Raw genomic sequence first — 21,405 nt, 5'->3', positions numbered from 1 at the left:
CTAGGGAAAGGTCCCAATTAGCCAAGTCGGGATAGCATTTGACCTTGCATTAGGAACTGCCCCAAATTTTATTTTTCTAATCTTTAGGAAGGGGCAATATTAGTATAAATTTAAAATCTCGACTGAATTCCGCCGTTGCGTTAGCCGCCATCTTGATTTTAAACGAGAACTGTTTTTGCTCAATATCTCCGCCATTTTCAATTTTTTGACAAAAAGTTTAGAAACTGAAATTGTTGAAAATACGATTTTCTATAGTTTCATTTATTATAATTTTTTTCGTGCTGTCGATATTTTCCGAGTTATGAGGGGAAAATAGTGACAGTTGTAGCATAATTATTGAATTATCTCGTTTATTATTAGTTTTATAACAAATATATACCTATACAAAAATGAAGAGAATTAAATTTTGTACAATTTTGATGTCATACATTTTTTTGATAAAATCAATATTTAAGGTAGTACATATGTGGTAAAGGTGCGAGCGTAAGACCGGATTGATTTTGTAGCAATGGTTTTTGTTCCATATCTCCGCCATTTTCAACTTTTCGACAAAAAGTGTAAGAATTGAAATTGTTGCAATTACGATTTACTACAATTTTTCGAGAGAACCAGTGGCGGGTCTACAAGGGGGGGAAATGGGAAAATTCCCCCCAACAGGGTCCAAAATTAAAAAAAAAATTGTTGAAACATCACGATATATTAGCTGACATAAAACTTAAAATATCGACAGACAAATTCAACCAATCAAACCCGCTAGTTAATAAAACTAAGTGAACTTAAAGCATATAATGTCTTTTTATGTCTTTTATATACTTAGTTTGGTTGATGTTTCATTGGAAGTTTAAAAAATTGTATAAAATATAATTCTATCTATTTTTGTTTTAATGTACAATTATGTCGTAAAGTTAATAATAAATGAGACAATTCAATAATTATGCTTTCCCTCCGCTTCCATTATTTTCCCCCTTAACTCGGAGAATATTGATCGTATAAAAAAATTGTGCCAAAGAAATTGTAGAAAATTGCATTTCCAACAATTTTCTTTCCCACCATTTAGGTTGAAAAGTTGAAAATGGCGGAGATATTAAGCAACAACAGTTCTCATTTAAAATCAATATGGCGGCTAATGCAACCGCGGAATTCAGTCGAGATTTTAAATTAACACTACTATTGATCTCTGCTAAAGGATAGAATTATAAAATTTGGGGCAGCTCGGAAACAAAATTCAATTCAATAATTATGCTTCCCCCACCACTTTTTATTATTTTCCCATGTAACTAGGAAAATATCAACCGCATGAGAAAAATTGTTGAAAAGAAATTGTAGGAAATTTTATGTTGAACAGTTTTAGTTGAAAATGGCGTAGATATTGAACAAAAACAATTGCTATAAAATCAATCCGGTCTTACGCTCGCGCAATTACCGCATACGTACTACCTTAAATATTCATTTTAGCAAAAAAATGAAAGAGATCAAAATTGTGTAGAATTTAATTGTCTTCATTTTTGTATAGGTACATATTTGTGTAAAAGTAATAGTAAACGAGATAATTCAATAATTCAATAATTATGCTCCAACTCTCACTATTTTTCCCTCATAACTCGGAAAATATCGACCGCACGAAAAAAATTATAATTAATGAAATTATAGAAAATCGCCTTTTCAACAATTTCAGTTTCTACACTTTTTGTCAAAAAATTGAAAATTGCGGAGATATTGAGCAAAAACGGTTCTCGTTTAAAATCAAGATGGCGGCTAACGCAACGGTGGAATTCAGTCGATATCTTAAATTTATACTAATATTGATCCTCCCTAAAGATTAGAAAAATAAAATTTGGGGCAGCTCCTAATGCAAGGTTAGGCCTGTTATTCGTCTAACCCGACTGGACTAAATTTTCATTGACGTTCTTACCAAGGTAGATGTCTGTTTTTACTCTTTTAGGCCAGGGTAATAAGACAAAAATATACCCTGTTCGTGACACTCGAGCAGCCAGGGTACTGAAGCGTTTTTTCGACAAGTAATACCTATAGAAACAAATTGTAACTATTTCCTGCGTAGGATCTGGCGGCCATTTTTATTTATAAACAATTAACTGTCAAAAAATGGCATTTTTCCCTTTTTTTCAAATCAATGGAAAACAGTGAAACTTATGATTTTTTTATTACAAATATCTTTGAGCTTATGGAAAAAGCTTTAAAATGACATATTACAAAGTTTGATGTACTCATTTATTGTTAATATAATTGCGAAAAAAGGTCGGAATTGCAAAAAAATTATTTTCGCAATAACTGCTGTAAAAATTAGTGTACAGGTTTGAAATTTATGTCAAATGAGGGTTCTTTGGTGCTTAATATGTGATAAAAATTTCAAAGCGATTCACTCAATTGTTTAAATTTTATTCGAATTGTTTATATCAGTGAGCATTTTTTTTGCACTAACATAAGTCAGGAAAAAATGACGATAGAACCATTCCACAGGTGTCAAATGGAAGAGCATGAACTATGTTTTCAACTTGGTTTAAAAAAAGTGAATAAAAAATGCATTTATTAGTAATAAATAATTGTGCAAAAGTATCGTAAATCTTTCCTTATAAACTTTTTGAATAACTTTTTCCAAAAAAATTAACTTTTTTACCCTGTTTTAAGTGCACAACTACCAAGTAATGTTATTTATATCATAATTGATAAAAAATTGTAATAAATATATATAATTTCTTATATAACAAAATAAAAAGTTTATAAGGAGAGATTTACGATACTTTTGTATAATTATTTATTACTAATAAATTCATTTTTTATTCGCTTTTTTTAAACCAAGTTGAAAATATAGCTCATGCTCTTTCATTTGACACCTGTGGAATGGTTCTAACGTCATTTTTTTCTGACTTATGTTATTGTAAAAAAATGCCCTCTGGGATAAACAATTTGAATAAAATTTAAACAATTGAATGAATCGCTTTGAAATTTTTATCACATATTAAGCACCAAAGAACCCTTATATGACAAAAATTTCAAAGCTGTACACTAATTTTTACAATAGATATTGCGAAATTAATTTTTTTTGCAATTCCGACCTTTTTTCGCAATTATATTAACAATAAATGAGTATATCAAACTTTGTAATACGTCATTTTAAAGCTTTTTCCATAATCTCAAAGATATTTGTACTAAAAAAACCATGTTTCACTGTTTTCCATTGATTAAAAAAAAAAAGGAAAAATGCCGTTTTTTGACACTTAATTGTTTATAAATAAAAATGGCCGCCAGATCCTACGCAGGAAATAGTTACAATTTGCTCTTATAGGTATTACCTTTCGAAGAAACGCTTCAGTACCCTGGCTGCTCGAGTGTCATGGAAAAAACCTTATTACCCTGGACTATTACTATTTGTTGACCGTTCACACTTATTCGTCCAAATTGCTGTTCCTTCTTAGATATCATTATATATTTTGTTCTTTACTGTTTAGTGAAGGTCCATATATCTGACTACTTCTGACGGCTTCAGAACTGCCAGCGAATACCAACGTATCGTCTGCGTATTATGTTATTGATACATTCTCCGTTGATTCAAATTTAGACTTCAAGATTATGTAGTGCTTCTTGAAAGATTTTCTCGGAGCATATGTTGAATAGCAGTGGTATACATCCCTATCGGACCCCATGTTTGATTTTAATATCGTCGAATTCTACTGCCTGTCCGAATAGACGATATTTAATGTTGAGAAGCCTACGTCTGCTCATTTTGTCCTTCTTCTTCTTCTTAAAGTGCCGTTTTCTCAATTGAGCTTGGCTACTACAACTGCAAATTCTTGTCTGTTTTCAGCTATTTTTATTAGCTGTTCAAAATTTAGTCCTGTCCACTGTCGGATGTTTCTTAGCCACGATAGTCTTTTTCTTCCTAGTCCATTCTTTCCCTCGATCTTTCCTTTCACTATTAGTTGAGCATATTGGTACTTATTGTTTATCAGTATGTGGGCTAGGTATGATGTTTTTCTAACTTTCACTGTGTTGAAAAGTTCTCGTTCTATGCCTATTCTATGCAGCACTTCTTCGTTTGAAGTATGCGATGTCCATGACATTTTCTGGATTCTCCGATAGATCTACATGTCAAAGGTCTCCAATGTATTTAGAGTTAATGTTTTAAGGGTCCAAATTTCAACTGCATAGAGAAGAGTCGAGCTGACGTATTTATAGCATCGTGATAAACATAGTCGAATTTCGAGTTTTATTCGATAGTCACATAGCAGTTTTTGATTTTTTCGAAGGGTTTTCTGGCCTGTTCTTATTCTCTATCTTATTTCTAGATCAGGATTTAGGCTGCTATTGATCCAACACCCCAGGTAATTAAATTAGGTACTATTATATAATATCATTCAAAAGATCGAGGCGTAAAGGGGACTTTTGGCTATCACTGTATATTTCTTTGAAACGTATTATATTTGTAGATATAAAAAATATAATTTCTTTGGTTTCAGGACGAAAAAAACCAAATCCTTACAACAAATTGTTGGATAACGCAAATTTGGGTCGACCACCATCTTCGCTGGAACGTCTCCGACTTCGCTGGAATAAAGGTTATTCGAATACCATACACCAGAGTTTGGCGACCTGATTTAATTTTATACAACAAGTGAGTGTTCTATTAGCATAAAAGCACTTTGAACTTATTATGTAACTCAACTGTTTCCTTGCGTTTAATATAATTATATCCAACCTGTTTCACGCTGCGGCATGAGATGAATGTTTTGCGAAATTTTAAACTTTTGTTCTTTATTTACTAATTCGTTATTTAAATATTACATGTTCCAAATGTACCTAATAACATTTATACAGGGTGAGTCATGAGGAACTGTACATACTCCTACCTCGTATAGAGGCTCCTATGGGGAATAACAAATGACCATTAAAAAGTGTCTGCTTCCATTGTTTAATAATATACAGGGCGAGTTTCGCATTTTGACAGAAATTTGTATTCGTCATAATTTTTGAACGGTCAGATCGATGTGTCTCTTATTTTGGCCAATCGTTACACTATTACCACATAATTAACTAATTTATTCAAACTAGAAAAAAATCAGGTCCGGCTTTAAAAAAGTTAGTTCGTTTGTGTCTTAGAAAAAATTTCACCCTGTATACGCTTTTTGAAAACTCTAATATGAATTTTACAAATTAGACAAATAGGCAATTAAAATGGCATATTTATTTTTTTCCGCACACGATTACTTAATTTTTTATAAAAAAAATCAAATTTCACTATGAATTAAAAGTTTGGTAAAGTGAACCATATATTAAAAAAAAAACTTTTATTACAAAAATTAATTTTCTTTGCACAAATAAGTAATTTATGTTACCATCCAATCAACTGGTTAGTTCGTTTTGGTCTTAGAAAAATTTCACCCTGTATACGCTTTTTGAAAACTCTAATATGAATTTTACAAATAAGACAAATAGGCAATTAAAATGGCATATTTATTTTTTCCCCACACGATTACTTAATTTTTTATTAAAAAATCAAATTTGTCAAGATCGGAATTTTAACCTAAAAATTAAAAAAAAATGAACTCACGGTTTAACTCGCTACAACTCTGTTCCATTTTAATATTTTTTTCCTGAAATTTTTACAGCACATACCTCTTACCATTGTGAAGACTATGAAAATTGTTGTAGACTTTCAGTCTTCTTCTTTTAAAAGTTGCAAACTTGTAAATTGCAAAAATTAGGTGGAAAAATTTAAAATTTATCAATTTGATCACGTCTATGTTAAACTATAGAGTCCAAAAGAAGTGTTATGGGAAGTCTTAGATCTAGACGTGTTATAAAACGTATATTTTAAGAAAAACGTTGTTTTTGTAAATTAATTTTTGTAAAAAAAGTTAATTTTTTTAAATCTATGCAAAAACTTTGCCAAACTTTTAATGCATAGTCAAATTTGATTTTTTAATAAAAAAATAAGTAATCGTGTGGGGAAAAAATAAAGATACCATTTTAATTGCCTATTTGTTTTATTTGTAAAATTCATATTAGAGTTTTCAAAAAACGTATACAAGGTGAAATTTTTTCTAAGACCCAAACAAACTAATTTTTTAAATCCGGGCCTGATTTTTTTCTAGTTTGAATAAATCAGTTGATTGGGTGATAACATAAATTAAATATTTGTTAAAAAAAATTCATTTTTGTAATAAAAGTTTTTTTTTTTTGAATCTATGGTTCACTTTACCAAACTTTTAATTATTCATAGTCAAATTTGATTTTTTTTTTATAAAAAATTAAGTAATCGTGTGGGGAAAAAAATAAATATGCCATTTTAATTGCCTATTTGTCTAATTTGTAAAAATCATATTAGAGTTTTCAAAAAGCGTATACAGGGTGAAATTTTTTCTAAAACCCAAACGAACTTATTTTTTAAATCCGGGCCTACTTTACCAAACTTTTAATTCATAATCAAATTTGATTTTTTTATAAAAAATTAAGCAATCGTGTTCGGAAAAAAATAAATATGTTATTTTAATTGCCTATTTGTCTAATTTGTAAAATTCATATTAGAGTTTTCAAAAAGCTTATACAGGGTGAAATTTTTTCTAAGACCCAAACGAACTAATTTTTTTAAAGCCGGACCTGATTTTTTTCTAGTTTGAATAAATCAGTTGATTAGGTGGCAATAGTGTAACGATTGCCCAAAATAAGAGACACATCGATCTGACCGTTCAAAAATTATGACGAATACAAATTTCAGTCAAAATGCGAAACTCGCCCTGTATATTATTAAACAATGGGAGCAGACACTTTTTAATGGTCATTTGTTATTCCCCATAGGGGCCTCTATACGAGGTAGGAGTATGTACAGTTCCTCATGACTCACCCTGTATTATGATGATAACATTGATAACAGAGCACGCATGTGTTAAATTTGACGAATACTCTACGAAAGACAAAAGATAGTTAAATACAAAAACAATATTTATATTTAATAATATCTATTATTATAATACCGGGTGTCCACTTATATTTTTCCCCTATTTTAACTGCCTATAAATTCTAAACGACTCAAGATAGAAATATGCGGTTTTCGCTGAAATGTTTTATTTTAGTAAAAGTTTTGTTTGAATGGATTGGATTTTTTTATATCACTTTTAAATAAAAAATGGCGGATTAAAAAAAAACGTTATTGACTTTTTTATTGAAACACTCAGTATATTTTTTTTGTAAATTGAAAGAACGATCATTTACCTATCCAGCGATATAAAGTTTTTTAAAATCGGTTCTCAAATGACTGAGCAATTAATGTTTAAAATGAGAGATGCAATGTGGAAATCACATAATATCAATTTGCTTAGTTATGTTATTTAGTTATGTTATATAAAAAACTCAATCCATTCAGACCAAACTTTTACTAAAATAAAACATTTCAGCGAAAACCGCATATTTCTATCTTGAGCTGTTTAGAAGTTATAAGCAGTTAAAATGGGGGAAAATATAAGTGGACACCCGGTGTAATAATAAATGAGTTCTCTATACAGCGTTTCTCGTAGGCTAATTTCCAGTATGTTGTGACGAAGCAATCAACAGTTTTTAAATCTTTGGCGGTCATTATATCGCACCTCCGCTCAAACAGTGTCTTAAGTCAAAAAAGCAAATTATCGAGAAAATATTTAAAATTTGTGCTAGAACTTTTTCGGGTTTAATTCAAAAACTGTTAATATTATAAAGAAAATGGATAAACGAAATGAATAATTATTATTATTATAATAACTTATTTGGCATGTTACAAAGGTTTTTGAAGATCTAGAAAATGGTAAATGAATTCTGCTAAAAATATTTTTTTTAGAGTTGTGACACTATATTTAGAGTTGTGACACAGATAAAATAACAAAAAATTTACGAAATAGTATTTATCAAAAGTGGCTCCTACAGTACAGAATAATGTAATATCACTATTATTATATGGATAACAGACTTATACTTTTTAATGATGTAACTTTAAATACAAGTAACAACATTAAACAAAAAATAGTACAATAAAGATAAATGTGTCACTTGTCTTGGGCACATACGCAGACTGTTTTAAATAAAGTAATCACATATACGTACTGTCTTAACTCGACAAACGACGCTTTATATACATATTAGACATAGATATAATAACAGGTAGATTAGGCAAGGATTAAGGATCGAAAAATAGCGTAACGCGGAGCAGTTCGAGTCGGTGGTCTATCTATCTCTGTCTGCCGGCGCTTAGCTTTCTCTCTCTAGCATATGATGGCCGCTGCCTCTGTGTAACTATCGTTCCATTACTCCCACCTCTGGGTAGATACGCTCACACTCGTATGACATACAGAGATAGCTAGACCACCGTACTTGATATTGGCGTTACACCCCGATGCATTGAGTGACATATCCCTAGCCTGGTCTATTGTTAATATGTCTATGATCTTAGATGAGGTATGTGCACATGTGAGGTGTATGCACAAGTCAATATGTGACACTGTTTATGTTCGGTGCATCGTTGATTTTGGTTAAACATAATGTCTCCAGTGTCATCTAACGACAAATACTTGAACTATAAACGTAACACTTTTTGAGATAAGATTTGAGATAAGATTAAACTGTTGATGCAATATAACCGTTTTTAAATTTTTTTGAGTTGTAACACTATTTGAGCGTAGGTGCGATATCTTCCACATCTTCACTCCAAGACCGTTTTGGTCTACCTCGTTAAAAATATGCTTTATTGTACCTAAAAATTTTACAATTGTATGGGCAAAGCTTACGTAGAGTCAAAAAATAACAATAACAAATACAATAGGGAACTTGCACATTTTTGTTTTATTACATAATAAGGAAATTTCGTTTAAAAATAAGATTTTCAAAATCTCACGCCTCAAAATCTCATAATAACTTAGAAGTAGGTAAAAATTTAAAATCTTCTATGTATTTAAATAATTTCAAACGATCTAAAAAGCGCGCGATCCCTTGTGATGTCACATTATTACCTTTTGTGTGACATTTCTAACGTCTCATTTAAAATAACAGTTGAGTCCGCGAATTTTCACCCATGCGTGATCATTTAAAGCATATGAAATAAGTCGATGATAAGTCGGAAATTGAAATTTACTAAACGCAACAGCAAGTCACTGACTGTCACTTGCTGTTGCGTTTAGTAAATTTCAATTTCCGACTTATCATCGACTTATTTCGTATGCTTTAAGTGATGACGCACGGGTAAAGATTCGCGGACTCAACTGTATATACAATTTTGTTTACTTTGGAGTCTAACATAGTTGTTGAAGAGATCGTATTGAATTGTGTGTTTTTACTATGGTAAATAAAACTAAATACTATGAAAGAGTTGTTTAATACCATTCTGTTAATTTTAAACCATTGAAATACTCAATAAAATATTTATTAGATTACCAGTCGATAAGAAATGGAGTTTAATAAAGTGGTAACAAAGGACATTAAAGACATTTTAGTTCATTCTAAAGGTCTTCATGGATGCGAAGCTAATTCTAATGTAAGTATCTGTTGTTTCAACGTCATATTTGTTGTCTGCTTGATAGTTTTTTTAATAAATCAAGTGAGTTTTAAATAAAAAGAACATAAAACTTTTGAATACAGAATGTATATAGATGTAAAAGATAATAGTATATTGTATAACAAGTGAGAAAAAGACATATTTCTCGCGAAGTTTGTTGGCACGAGCCAAGGCACGAGGCGAGTGCCGCAAAGTCAAGCGAGGGAGAAATATGTCATTTTCTCACGTGTTGTACACTGTATTTTTTCTATGGATGCGTTTTTGTCAAGAGTTCAAACTTCAAAATTAGATAATTTAGGTGCTTTAAGGTATATTATATGCCTAAATTAAAATAAAATATATATACACACATGTAGGTATTTAATATTCTTAATATTTATATACTTTATTTATTTAAAATTTTAATTAACAGTTATATTTGAACATATTTGAAAGGTAATTCCAGGTAAGTTTTGCTTCAACACTTTTTGTTTAACAACAATAATTGTAATCAACTATTCTAAATGGAAAATAAGCCACAATTAACTAAAATTTGATTTTATTAACGTTTCGACGTCCAAATCGGATGTTGTCAAAATACAAAATATTAATCTAATTATTTTGACAACGACATTTGATTTGGATGTCGAAACGTTAAAAAATCATTTTTTTAGTTAATTGTGGCTTATTTCCTATTTAGAATAATTAATTACAAAAATGCCACAAGGAAATAGCTTCAGAAAAACATTAACAATAATTGTGTTTGTATTATGCACGTTACCATGGAAACGGCGATCATCTGTATGGAAAACGGTGGAGAACCCGAGAAAAAAATATTTTTCTATGGATGCTATACAATGTGCAACTTCTCTCACTACTTACATTTCAAAACGAATACTTTCTCACGCAGTGAAAAAAGCCAGCCATTGCAGTGAGATATATTTTTTAACGGGTTCTCCTACGGTTTCCATACATAAGATCGCGGTTTCCATGGTCACATGCACAATACAAACACAATTAATGTTGCCAAAGAAAACTTACCAGGAATTACCATTTAAAAACTGTTCAAAAATAACTGTTAATTAGAATTTTAAATAAATAACGTATATAAATTTTAGGAATAATAAATACCTACATGTTTATGTATTTTATTTCAATTTATGCATTTGATATACCTAAAAGCACCTAAATTATTTGATTTTGAAGTTTGAACTCTTGAACCGCATCCATAGAAAAAGTACAATGTGCAACACATGAGAAAATGACATATTTCTCCCTCGCTTGATTTGCGGCACTCGTCTCGTGCATTGACTCATGCCAACAAACTTCTACACTCGTCAGAAATATGTATTTTTTCTATGGATGCTATACAATGTGCAACTTCTCTCACTACTTACATAAATTCAAAACGAACAATTTATCACGCAGTGAGAAAAGTCGGCCATTGCAGTGAGAAATATTTTTCTCACGGGTTCTTTTACGGTTTTCCATATATGTACGCCGTTTCCATGGTAACATGCACAATACAAACAAAATTATTAATGTTGTCAAACAAGAGGTGTTAAATAAAAACATACCAGAAATTACCTTTTAAAACTGTTCAAAAATTACTATTAATTAGAATTTTAAATATATAACGTATATAAATTTTAAGAATATTAAATATCTACATGTAAGTATATGTATTTTATTTCAATTTATGCATATAATACACCTAAAACACCTACATTATTTAATTTTGAACTTTGAACTCTTGACAAAATCGCATCCATAGAAAAAGTACAATGTACAACACATGAGGAAATAACATATTTCTCCCTCGCTTGATTTGCTGCACTCGCCTCGTGCCTTGGCTCGTGCCAACAAACTTCTGCACTCGTCAGAAATATGAGCTTTTTCTCACTTGTTGTACAATATACTATTCTCATTGCAATGGACGACTTTTCTCACTACATGATAAATGGCAAATGGTTAATTTTAAATGTATGTAAGTAGTGAGAGAAGTTTCACATTGTATACGCTGTGAGCCCGTACGTAGAGGGAATATTTACAAATTCGCGAGCGCCAGTAGTGACAAGTGTGTAAACCTTTACCGGAAATTTGACATAAATATCAAAGTGATTAATTTAAAATTAAAATTAAAAACATTGATTTTAAAAAATATTAGTTGGTCAAAGCTGTAGTATATATTTTTAAATTAAATATACTTACGTTTTAAATATTGAATTTAAGTTTTTTTACTGTTCCGTAATATGTAATTATAAATTATTCTATTAATCTTAGCGCCATCTACACGATAATTGTGAAAGTATCCGAAGTAAGAAATTCATATTTTATCAATAGAACGTCAAAATGATTAGCAAACTCTTAAAAAAATCGATTAAAATTTAATTACTTTTTTGCGTTGTAAATATTAAGCGATAACAATTAAATAATAAATTTAAAAATTACCTGTGAAAGTTGAATTAGTAATCCGCTAGGAGCGCCACCAGCGAAGCTCAGAGCGTATAGAACCCATGGAAAAAAATAATAATTTAATATATAATATCAATTCTGTGAAAAATGTTCATCCTTTTGGAAATATGTAGGCACCTGCCCACCATAAACATACATAAACATATTTACAATTAAATCAGTAAGTTATCAGACTGCCTTTTAGAAAAACCCTCTTCGGTCTTTTTAAAAAAATTGTATAACCCAAAAGCAAAACACTCAAATATTATGAAATATATAGTTCACAGCAACTACCTAAATATTTATAAAACTGACATACACCATAAAATGATTACAAGTAAATGAATATAAAACGTAATGGATTAATGGCGCTGTCACGACCAATGAGGGAGCGTTTTGGGCTGGCCGCTATAATTTAAATTTTCTCTCGATTTTAATCGTCTTTAGGGGCCAAACGAAACGAAAGATAAAAACAACTTTTTGTATGATATATATTTTAACTTGCGTTCTGTTGTGATTTATAGAATATTTTTCAAATTTTCTAGTGGGTGTAGAAAAGCATGGACACACTATATTGAGACTTTCCCCTATTTTTGTTCTTTCAATCCCATTGAGTTAATTTGGGGACAATTAAAATAAAGTTTAATGTCTGGAAATACATTTTCTAAATTTGATAAGAAGGTAATTGTGATAATTAAAAAAGAAGTATCTAATATTACCAAAGAGAAATGGCAAAAAAATCGCCAAAGTGATCAAAGTTGAAAATTATTATAAGAAAATTGGACACTTCCACTTTAGTGGTGGAATAGTTATTTTCCTAACTAGTGCGGAAAGTGATACTTTCACGCACGAGACTGCCGTTGACCCGAACGACGCGATAGTGGGCAATCAGTCGAGTGCGGGGAAGACACTTTCCGCATGAGTTAGGAACAATATTTTTTCTAGGGCCGTACGTTTGAAAAAAAAAGCCACAAAAAATAGAGTTTTATCAATTTTTATTTAGAAGTGAAAATACACAAATTAATTCTTTGACAAGGTTGTCAAAACCAAACTGTCAATATAATGGATTACCACGACGACGATATTGGTTTCCATGACGACGATTCAAAACCATTGTAATTGTCTACTGATCTGACTTTTAAATATTATTTCAAAATGACCACAATAAGATAAATTTGAAATAAATTAGTAAATAATATCTAAATATTAGTTTACTGCATGTATTATAATATATTATAATGCCGTATTACAAGGTATATTACTTTCCCGCACGCCGTGCTGGAAAATTTACTTTCACGCACGCCGTGCGGGAAAGTGCAACTTTCGGAAACGAAATGCGTGCGTGAAAGTGGCTCTTTTAGCATGGCCGTAGAAAAATAAATTTCCTATTGAATTGGGCGATGATAGTGATGCCAAGAACACAGAAGAAGGAGAAAATTAATTAGTGTATCAGTATTTTTGTGTTGTGCACTTAATGTTCCGATCAATTACAAGTGTACTAATAAAAAGCCTTGATTTAAAAATAGTTATTTATGAAACAGTTCTTAAAGTATGCTTTTTGCGAACGCATGCGATTTTTAGAGCACGAGCGACAACCGAGCGGGTGCTATAAATCGCGTAAATTCGTAAAAAGTACTTCACGCACAGTTTCATACAATATTTTATCTACGATAAACAAATAAAAAAAGCTGTAACTCTTCGTCACTGAAATTTATTTCTATTATACAATTTTTAGAATTTGTTTGCGCTACAAAATTAATAAATTTGAATATATATTTTGTTGTCAATGATCATAGAAAAAAATAGTGCATACAACTTGCATTTAATTAACATTATGAAGTTCGTACTCTATACGAAACTCGCCGCTAGGCGGCTCGTTTCGTATCCCTCATAGTCGCTTTATAATGACCTTAAATGCTCGTTGCATAATATACTATTTTATACTTTGTATTTTTAAAACAAATAAAAAAAGCTTGCACTTTTTGCTGAACTTTAATAGTTATTTATGATATAAGTGTTAAAAGTACACGTTTAAGGCACGCATGTGAAAGTTTGATGAATGAGCGATAGCGAGTTCTGCAATTCACATGAGTGCCTTAAAAATGTACTTTTTAGCACGAATATCATACAATATTTTTTCTACAAACGTAATTAGAGGACAATATCTACAAAAACTTTTACTTGAACGTGACTGACATTCCATTTTTATATTTTTTTGACGTTACATCAAAACTGTCTATACGGTCAATACGAACTGCAGTGCCTTAAAAATATTTTAAAGCACTAGTGCCTTAAAGTAGCATTTTTAACGCTCGTATGGAGTGCTAAAAATTGCATTTTTAACACGGTTGTAGAAAAAATATTTAACTGTATACTATAATAAGTTAATTTTAGATTCTATGTTTTTATAAAGTTCTTTCAGTATAATTAATTCTAACAATAACACGAGTAGGTAGGTACTTAAAAAAGCTATTCTACATCTGCTATTAACGCAAGCATGCAGTAAGAGGAAGGATCCCTGTAAGATTAAATGTAAATAAAAAACTGGCTAAAATTAATTTTATCACATTTGATAATATCACCCTGCTTTAATGGTATACATCGAACTAAAAAGTAAATATTTTTAATTACATATTTAATTACCCGAATAAACCAGCCGCCGGACTATAGCTTAAACCAGAACTACCAAAACCTACAAATCTGGTGGTTTTCACTAAATCTTTTACTTGAACTATACTTGTTGAAAATTGTAAAGTGTCTGGGTAATTTTGCGGTCCATAATAATGTTTATTTTTATAAAAAAAAATATATATAGATTTTGTTAAGTAGTAGTACTTACATTAAAAAAATATTGTAACCCACTTGTACTTTATAATGAATGAGTTGTGTAACATTTTCCATATAAGTTCAAGCTGGCTTGACTACCTCATTCTTCGAGAATACGTTAATATAATTATACTAAAAGCACACAGAGAGACATCATTTTATAATAAAACACACACTAAATTCAACTTTAAATAATTTATCTACCAGAAGTTACAGTTTTAATTAATGTGGTATAGGAATAGGTGTTTACTAATGAAGTTATTAAAATAAAAGTTTTATGTTAAAATTTATATTACCGCAGTCAAGGTATTACAGAGTGTTTAGGCCATCTACTTTTTGATGTACGTAAAACATGAAACGTTACACTACTTGTCATGCGCATTGAGTAATAATAAATAAGGGATAACCAACGAACTGTCAATACGGATGGAATAGGCATGAAGAAAATTAATGCCGCCAACATAAAAGAGAAAGGTCCTGAGAGAGACAGAAAAGGATCAGGTAAATTTTAACAGGCCGTGTAATTTGAGTTGCCTATATCAACTTAAATCGGGAAAGTGGACCTCATATTTTTTTAACTTTATTAACTTAACTTAATTTTTAAATACTGTCTATCAGCCCTGATAGCAAGTTAAAAAAATATGAGGTCCATTTCCCCGATTTAAGTTGATATAGGCAACTCAAATTACACGGCCTGTCAAATTTTACCTGATCCTTTTCTGTCTCTCTCAGGACCTCTCTCTTGTATGTTGTCATACAAGATACAAGCGTCAATCTCGCTTCACTATTTGAATGGGAGGGGGCCATTCCATCCGTATTGACAGTTCATTGGGGATAACACACCAACAAGGAATTGGAGACACACGCTATTTTTATACATTTTACAAACATATTTTTTCTATTTCTGTCTTATTTCTTGTTTCACATCTTTTTGGTAGATTTCGGTCTTTTCATCCATTATTATATTTGACGTTTCTGGTAAAGACTCTTCGTTTCCTTTTTTAAACATTTCTGTCAGGAAGGCCACCCATGTATTCTCTTTTATGTGTTCTATTTCAACTAGTTCTTTCTATTTCTATTGTTTTTTATTATTGTTTATTGTTATTTCTAATTCAACAAGAGATAAGCAAATTAAAGAAATAGAAGGTCACAAGGAGAAGATCAAATCCAAATGAACTCTTAAAATAAGGAGGTGATTACTTTGTACAACAACTGCAACTTCTTATTCTTAAAATAATCACCACGAACAGAATACCAGATGAATGGAGGAGAGCGATCATGGTGATGTTCATCAAGAAAGAAGATAAGAAAGACCGCAATAATTATCGAGAAATAAATCTTTTAAATGCAACACTCAAATTGACAACAAGAATAATAGCAACAAAAATAAACGAACGAATAACTCTGCAAGAGGAACAGCCAGGATTTCGGACAGGAAGATCATGCACAGATGCAGTTTTTGTAATAAGACAAATAAAAGAAAAGTCGCTGGAATACAACAAACCAGTATATGTGCCTGATAGATTTGAAGAAAGCGTTTGATAGAGTGAGAATTCGGGACGCTATACATTTATTATATGAAAAGGGAATATCACTGGATTTAGTAAAAACCATTCAGAATATAATATATAAAGATAACATAGCTATGGTAAGATAACATAGCTATGGTAAGATGTAAAGGAAATCTATCGCAACCTATGAAGTATGAAACTGGCATTAGACAAGGAGATTCACTGAACCCATTAATATTTAATCTGAGAATGCATAAAATCATAAAGAAAGTTAAAATAATTACACTTTTATAAAAGAGAACTTTTTTATAATACTTAAAACCTTTTTATTATTTATAGGCAAGAATATAAAATAATTTAACGATAAACGATTTAACGACAACATACTTAAAATTCAAAAAATTACACTCTAATAAAAAAGTACTTTTTATAAAATCACGGTTTTGTTATTGTACATAGTCCGTTCTTTAACGGTAAAATATTGCAAAACCTCTAAATTTTAAAAAACCGCTTGGATTGACATGAAATTTGGCATACACATAGCTAACAAGTCAAAGAAAAAAAGTGATATTGTGCCGATATGTGCTTTTGCCCTTGGGGTGGTTTTCACCCCCTCTTGGGGGTGAAAAAATATTCGTCCAAAGAAAGTCAGGAAATGGATAAACTGGCTAATTTTAAGTAACTTTTCTTCTACAGAGTTTCACTAAGTCAATACTTTTCGAGTTATTTGACAATGAATATGTTCATTTTTTCAACAAAATAACCACGCTTTTAGACGGTTTTTCGTAAATAACTCAAAGAGTAAGTATTTTGTCGAAAAAACATTTTTATCAAAAATATAGCCTGTAAAAAATTTAAAAAAAATGGTGTATATATCACGTCTCTACACCTAGTAGAAGCAGAGTTTTAGCTAATGAAAAATATGTTCATATTCGTCAAATTATAAATGGAATACTTTAACGTGAAATAACCAAAAATTAAGCACATTTCGGGGAAAATTCATTACAACTTATTTAAAGTGTTTAAAAAAAGCTTCATTTTTGTTTTATAAAAAAAATTTTAACACCAAAATTGATTAAGTTACGCTCAAAATAAAGTTAGTCCCTTTTGATTTTGGTAAAAAAATCGAGCAAATCACCCCCTAATTATTATCTTAAATGAACTTAATCGTTACGACTTCACAAGTTTCTTGACTCGTGTATATATTGTTTATATGATCTGTAAGTTTCATCGATTCAAAGTCCTTATTATTGAAAGGGCTGTAGTTAAAAGGAGAGTTGAACGAGTCACTGATCACGAATGTATGCAAATTTAAAAACACCAAATCTTAATCAATTTTTGTCTAACAGAAAAACAAAAAAATACACGATATTCAGAAAATCAAATCTGACCTTTTTTGTTTTTCGAGATTTTTGGTATCTAACAATTTTTTAGTAATTTTGAAAAAAAGCATATTTTTCAAAATTTAAATTTTTAAACTTTTTACTTTGAAACCAAATTGCTTCAAAAATAAGCACTTTGACTCGATCAAACTTACAGAACATATAAACACAATATAAGTAAAATAATTTGTGGAGCGGTAACGGTTAATTTCATTTAAGTTGCTAATTAGGGGGTGGTCTTCCCGATTTTTTTTGCAAAAACAAAAGGGACCAACTTTATTTTGAGCGTAACTTGCTTAAATTTAATGCTAAAAACTTTTTGTAAAAACAGAAATAAAGCTTTTTTTAAGCACTTTACAAAAGTTAAAATAGGTAGAGTCCCCAAAAAGTGCTTAATTTTTTGGATATTTCACGTCGAAATTGGATATTTAAAATTTGGTGTTTATGAATCTATTTTTCATTGGCTATAACTCTGGTTCTACGAGATCCAGAGACCTAACGCGTGCATCATTTTTTTTACTTTTTTATGTGCTATATTTTTGCTAAGAACGTTTTTTTCGACAAAATACTTACTTTTTGAGTTATTTGCGAAAAACCGTCCAAAAATGTGGTTATTTTGTTGCAAAATGAACATATTCACTCGCAAATAACTCGAAAAGTGTTGACTTGGCGAAAAAGCTCTATAGAACAAAAGTTACTTAAAATTAGTCAGTTTACACATTTCCGGACTTATTTTGGACATATATTTTTTCACCCCCAACAGGGGGTGAAAGTCACCCCCAGGGCAAAAGCACACATCGGCACAATATCACTTTTTTTTCTTTGACATGTAAGCTATACGTATGCCAAATTTCATGTCAAACCAAGCGGTTCTTTAAAATTTAGAGCAAAAACCGTGAAAGAATGGGCTATATAGGACACAACATGTTTGGAAAGAATAATTAACTTATAAAATATGTATTTTTAGTGGGTGTATTAACTGTTATTTATAATTATGATTCCAAAAATTACACTAGTATAAAATAGTATTTTTTATAATACCACGGTTGTTTAAAATGGTATATATAATTTTAAATATATAAACTTTTAATTATTTATTAAAAAAATTAAAAAAAGATACACAACAGCCGGGTTCCAACTGGGGACCTCTCGATCTGCAGTCTAATGCCACTGAGGCAATATCAATTTGTAGATATCGATTTATTAACGTACTTTAAAATATCATTGAATTAGTCACATTTTTAAAATAGTTTGAAATAAAAAAAAATAAATAATTCGATTTATCCATACAGTGTGATTGGTCAGTGGGGTAAAGCTTTGTAAATCCGCTATAAGTAATAGATAGTAATAAAAGTTAATAACAAAAACTGTAGCCAACTTTGATTACAGATTGATAATCAGCAATCGTAAATTGTAAGTTTTAGACAATTATTCAGTCATGGCTTACTTAAAATTTGGAAAGATTTAGACCCCTAATTATTAATAATTTTGCTCTGAAAAATGATATTATCTCGAAAACTAATAAATTTACGCATAGGGAATGTTATACAAAAACTATAGTATGGTAATGGTACTTTTCCATAATGATATAAAATACAGGGTGTTATATTTAAAATTACTGAGAAAATAATGTACTTGCGTTTTGACTCACCCTGTATTCAATATAAAGAAAATTAGCAAAACAACCATTTTCGAAAATTTTGACAATAAATAAAAAATATGACGTCAATAAACCATTGACCTTGTGCTTGCTTTTATTTATACAGGCAGTTAAACTTGTTACGATTTTCATATAAAATTGGTTATAACTTTGTAAATACCCCGTATAACACACAAAACCTTTATATTTTTGTAATCGAAAAATTACGAAGATTTCGAATATAAAATAAAATACAGGGTGTTCTATTTAAAAAAACATAAGTTTAGTCTGCCACTATGTTATCGAACACCTTGTAACATTCTAACTAATTTTGTAATGTGAAGCTCAAAGTTCGCTACAATTTTTGTTATTAAGTTTTATCGCTATACATTACTATAACGGATCTACGGAGCTTCACCCCACTAATTATTAATCACCCTGTATAATAGCAGTAAACTATTGTATTGTTAGCTAGTTCTAAGCTATCCTGAAAATTTCAGGTGTCTAGGTAGCCTAGAACTATTTTTAAAATGGATTATAAAATTTGCGGATTCCGTGACACCAACCAAGCCAAGTATATAAAAAGGTTTTAAAAAGAAGAGGATATAGAATGGGAGACAAGGAAATAAAGATAATATGCTACGCCGACGACGACATAACAGCCGAAAATGAAGATGATCAACAAGGATTAATTAAAGAATTCGAAGACACAGCGTCCATATACAACATGGTGATATCACCAGAGAAAACTAAGGCCGTCCGCACATGGAGCGACGCTCGAAGTAATCGACTCGATTCCAATCGAGTAGATCTCTCCCTGTCACTTAAGTTCCTTCGCTGTGGCATTGAGCTCCGTACACAGAGCGTTTACGTTTGCAAATCTCCTCGTCTTGTACGACTCTCGTTCCGTGCGATCTGAAGCGCACGAGAAAGTTCGAGTGAGACGCACGTTTACAGTAATTATTTTATTTGCTTGCTTCGTTTTTGATGATTTTTGCCCTGCATTAAATTTTAGTCTTTTTAAAGATCGGTGAATGTTATGTTCGTTGATTGTAGTACTATTAGCTTTGTGGAAATATATTGTTTGTAATTAACATTGAACTCCTGTTTCTAGGTGTTTATTATAAAATTCGTTGAGGAAGTAGAAAAATACCCTCAACTGTATAATGCAACTGTATAAAAATGTAATAATACCGTACTTTTCACAGATCGAAATAGTCGTTTTGGTTCCTATATAAAAATGCATTAATTTATAAAAACAGGATCGACTAGTGTGCGGAGAGCAATCGCTTGTGTCGCAGGGTTCGTACAAGACGAGCAAGACGCGCGAACTTCGAGACGTGTCTTCGATCGACCCATGTGCGGACGGCCTATATCAATAGTGATATCAGAAGAACCGAGACGATTTAAACTGGTCGTAAATAACAAAATAATAGAACGACGTGATGGAAACGGAATACTTGGGAATAAAACTGTCAAGCTACAGAACAGTGGAAGAAGTACAAAAACAAGTGAACATGGCGAACAGAGCAGCCGAATGCCTCAAAAACACAATGTGGAGAAACAAATATCTCACAACGGAAACGAAAACCAGGATATATAAATCAACAATAAGATCGATAATGACGTACACACCGAAAACAATAGCAGATACGGCGAAAACAAATAGACTTCTGGAAACATCAGAAATGAAAGTCTTACGCAAAATAACAAACCAAACTCTAAAAGACAGAGTAAGAAGTGAGAAAATACGAGCGAGATGTGGCCTAGAAGAAAAATAAAAAATGTTAACCATCTTCTTCTTCTTCTTCTTATATTTGTTGTAGGTCTGTCGATCTGTTAATTCCGACGTTGAAGTATTTCTTGAGAGGTAGACTGCCAGCTATCTCTCCATCTTTTTGGTGTCCTCCCCGGTGGACGCTTGCCTGCTGGTTTTCCTTCTAGAACAATTCTTGGTAGTCTGTGCTTCTCCATTCTTTTTACATGACTGCACCATTCTATTCATCTTTGCCGGCCCCATCTGACTACATATTGCACGCCACATTGTTCCCTGATGATGTTGTTTCGTATTCTGTCTCTTCT

General features: G+C 30.9%; 1 protein-coding gene across 1 annotated transcript in view; it reads left to right on the top strand.

The window, feature by feature from the left end:
* The window catches only part of LOC114329700 (neuronal acetylcholine receptor subunit alpha-7-like), a 57,271-nt gene extending 52,563 nt beyond the window's left edge, over positions 1–4,708 (top strand). The window contains exon 3 of the mRNA XM_050652163.1: positions 4,476–4,708. Within this exon, the coding sequence (XP_050508120.1) occupies positions 4,476–4,634 (159 nt within the window). The 3' untranslated portion in view covers positions 4,635–4,708. The remainder of the gene's footprint in view (positions 1–4,475) is intronic.
* The last annotated feature ends 16,697 nt before the right edge of the window (positions 4,709–21,405 follow it).

The sequence above is a fragment of the Diabrotica virgifera genome, chromosome 5 (genome assembly GCF_917563875.1).
Source record: "Diabrotica virgifera virgifera chromosome 5, PGI_DIABVI_V3a".
Taxonomy (NCBI): Eukaryota; Metazoa; Arthropoda; class Insecta; order Coleoptera; family Chrysomelidae; genus Diabrotica; species Diabrotica virgifera.
The sequence above is the reverse complement of the archived record's forward strand: the minus strand, read 5'-3'. Positions and strand labels throughout refer to the sequence as shown.